The following is a 3,198-nucleotide window of genomic DNA, read 5'->3' as shown; positions in this document are numbered from 1 at the left end:
GGGCTGTGTCTCTCTCTCTCTCTTGTCTCTCTGAGCAGCAGAGGAAGCGTAAGAATCTCTTCCCCTCTCCGAAGATGCTGGGTGCGAGGCTTGTTGCGGTGTGTGCGGACCGCGCCTCGGGGTTCCACTACAACTGCTGACTGGCGCGCGAGCTCTCTCTCTCTCTCTCTCTCTCTCTCTCTCGCTGTCGTCTCTCTCTCTCTGTCTCTCTGTCTCAGAGCAGAGGAAGCGTAAGAAGGGCCCTCTCTCCGAAGATGCTGGGGTGCGAGGTGTGTGCGGTGTGTGCGGACCGCGCCTCGGGGTTCCACTACAACGTGCTGAGCTGCGAGGGCTCTCTCTCTCTCTCTCTCTCTCTCTCAGGCTGTCTCTCTCTCTCTCTGTCTCTCTGTCTCAGAGCAGAGGAAGCGTAAGAAGGGCCCCTCTCCGAAGATGCTGGGGTGCGAGGTGTGTGCGGTGTGTGCGGACCGCGCCTCGGGGTTCCACTACAACGTGCTGAGCTGCGAGGGCTCCTCTCTCCTCTCTCTCTCTCTCAGGCTCTCTCTCTCTCTCTCTCTGTCTCTCTGTCTCAGAGCAGAGGAAGCGTAAGAAGGGCCCCTCTCCGAAGATGCTGGGGTGCGAGGTGTGTGCGGTGTGTGCGGACCGCGCCTCGGGGTTCCACTACAACGTGCTGAGCTGCGAGGGCTCCTCTCTCCTCTCTCTCTCTCTCAGGCTGTCTCTCTCTCTCTCTCTGTCTCTCTGTCTCAGAGCAGAGGAAGCGTAAGAAGGGCCCCTCTCCGAAGATGCTGGGGTGCGAGGTGTGTGCGGTGTGTGCGGACCGCGCCTCGGGGTTCCACTACAACGTGCTGAGCTGCGAGGGCTCCTCTCTCCTCTCTCTCTCTCTCAACAGCGAGAGAGACTAGATAGACAGTGTCGTCTCAGAGCAGAGGAAGCGTAAGAAGGGCCCCTCTCCGAAGATGCTGGGGTGCGAGGTGTGTGCGGTGTGTGCGGACCGCGCCTCGGGGTTCCACTACAACGTGCTGAGCTGCGAGGGCTCCTCCTCCTCCTCTCTCTCTCTCTCAGGGGTGCTGTCCTCTCTCTCTCTTCCCTGTCTCTGTCTCAGAGCAGAGGAGCGTAAGAAGGGCCCACTCCCGAAGATGCTGGGGTGCGAGGTGTGTGCGGTGTGTGCGGACCGCGCCTCGACGGTTCCACTACAACGTGCTGAGCTGCGAGGGCTCCTCTCTCCTCTCTCTCTCTCTCAGGACTGTCTCTCGAGGGTCTCTGTCGGTCTGTAAGAAGGCCCCCAGAGGCTGTCTCTCCTCTCTCTCTGTCTCTCTCTCTGTGTGTCTATCTCTCTGTGTGTCTCTCAGAGCTCTCCGAAGATGCTCTACGACGATCCCCCCTCCACAAGACGGGTTCTGTGCGGTGTGTGCGGACCGCGCCTCGGGGTTCCCAAGTTGATGTGCTGAGACTCTCGAGGGCTCTCTCTCTCCTCTCTCTCTCTCTCAGGCTGTCTCTCTCTCTCTCTGTCTCTCTGTCTCAGAGCAGAGGAAGCGTAAGAAGGGCCCCTCTCCGAAGATGCTGGGGTGCGAGGTGTGTGCGGTGTGTGCGGACCGCGCCTCGGGGTTCCACTACAACGTGCTGAGCTGCGAGGGCTCCTCTCTCCTCTCTCTCTCTCTCGCTGTCTCTCTCTCTCTCTCTCTCTGTCTCAGAGCAGAGGAAGCGTAAGAAGGGCCCCTCTCCGAAGATGCTGGGGTGCGAGGTGTGTGCGGTGTGTGCGGACCGCGCCTCGGGGTTCCACTACAACGTGCTGAGCTGCGAGGGCTCCTCTCTCCTCTCTCTCTCTCTCTCTCTGTCTCTCTCTCTCTCTCTCTCTCTCTCTCTCTGTCTCAGAGCAGAGGAAGCGTAAGAAGGGCCCCTCTCCGAAGATGCTGGGGTGCGAGGTGTGTGCGGTGTGTGCGGACCGCGCCTCGGGGTTCCACTACAACGTGCTGAGCTGCGAGGGCTCCTCTCTCCTCTCTCTCTCTCTCACTGCTCTCTCTCTCTCTCTCTGTCTCTCTGTCTCAGAGCAGAGGAAGCGTAAGAAGGGCCCCTCTCCGAAGATGCTGGGGTGCGAGGTGTGTGCGGTGTGTGCGGACCGCGCCTCGGGGTTCCACTACAACGTGCTGAGCTGCGAGGGCTCCTCTCTCCTCTCTCTCTCTCTCAGGCTGTCTCTCTCTCTCTCTGTCTCTCTGTCTCAGAGCAGAGGAAGCGTAAGAAGGGCCCCTCTCCGAAGATGCTGGGGTGCGAGGTGTGTGCGGTGTGTGCGGACCGCGCCTCGGGGTTCCACTACAACGTGCTGAGCTGCGAGGCTCTCAGGCGCTCCTCTCTCCTCTCTCTCTCTCTCAGGGCTGTCTCTCTCTCTCTCTCTCTCTCTGTCTCTCTGTCTCAGAGCAGAGGAAGCGTAAGAAGGGCCCCTCTCCGAAGATGCTGGGGTGCGAGGTGTGTGCGGTGTGTGCGGACCGCGCCTCGGGGTTCCACTACAACGTGCTGATCTCTCTCTCCTGTCCTCTCTGTCTCTCTGTCTCAGAGCAGAGAAGCGTAAGAAGGGCCCCTCTCCGAAGATGCTGGGGTCGAGGTGTTTGCGGTGTGTGCGACCGCGCCTCGGGGTTAACTAGGCCGTCTCTCCGAGAGCTGCTCTCTCCTCTGGTGCGCTCTCATGTGTGCTCGTCCTGCTCTGTCTCTCCTGTAGGAGGTTCCAAGCGTAAGAAGGGCCCTCTCCGAAGATGCTGGGGTGCGAGTTGTGTGCAGGTGTTGCGGACCGCGCCTCGGGGTTCCACTACAACAGTGCTGCTGCGAGAGGCTCCTCTCCTCTCTCTCTCTCTCTCTCTCTCTCTCTCTCTCTCTGTCTCTCTGTCTCAGAGCAGAGGAAGCGTAAGAAGGGCCCCTCTCCGAAGATGCTGGGGTGCGAGGTGTGTGCGGTGTGTGCGGACCGCGCCTCGGGGTTCCACTACAACGTGCTGAGCTGCGAGGGCTGCAAGGGCTTCTTCCGCCGCAGTGTCATCAAGGGGGCGGGGTACAGCTGCAAGGGGGGCGGGGCCTGCAGCGTGGACCCCTACATGAGGAGGAAGTGCCAGCACTGCCGCTACAGGAAGTGCAAGCAGGCAGGCATGAGGGAGGAGTGTGAGTGAACCGAGAGCAGCGACAACACAACACACAGCGACACAACGCACAGCGACACAA

The 3,198-nt window shown here is 60.7% G+C and overlaps 1 protein-coding gene across 1 annotated transcript in view; it reads left to right on the top strand.

The window, feature by feature from the left end:
• Window positions 1-2,741: 2,741 nt before the first annotated feature.
• The window catches only part of LOC121305895 (oxysterols receptor LXR-beta-like), a 6,024-nt gene continuing 5,567 nt past the window's right edge, over window positions 2,742-3,198 (top strand). Inside the window, exon 1 of the mRNA XM_041237547.1 lies at window positions 2,742-3,138. Coding sequence (XP_041093481.1) covers window positions 2,742-3,138 — 397 coding nt within the window. The remainder of the gene's footprint in view (window positions 3,139-3,198) is intronic.

This window comes from Polyodon spathula, chromosome 45 (genome assembly GCF_017654505.1).
Source record: "Polyodon spathula isolate WHYD16114869_AA chromosome 45, ASM1765450v1, whole genome shotgun sequence".
In the NCBI taxonomy this organism is placed as follows: domain Eukaryota; kingdom Metazoa; phylum Chordata; class Actinopteri; order Acipenseriformes; family Polyodontidae; genus Polyodon; species Polyodon spathula.
The sequence above is the reverse complement of the archived record's forward strand: the minus strand, read 5'-3'. Positions and strand labels throughout refer to the sequence as shown.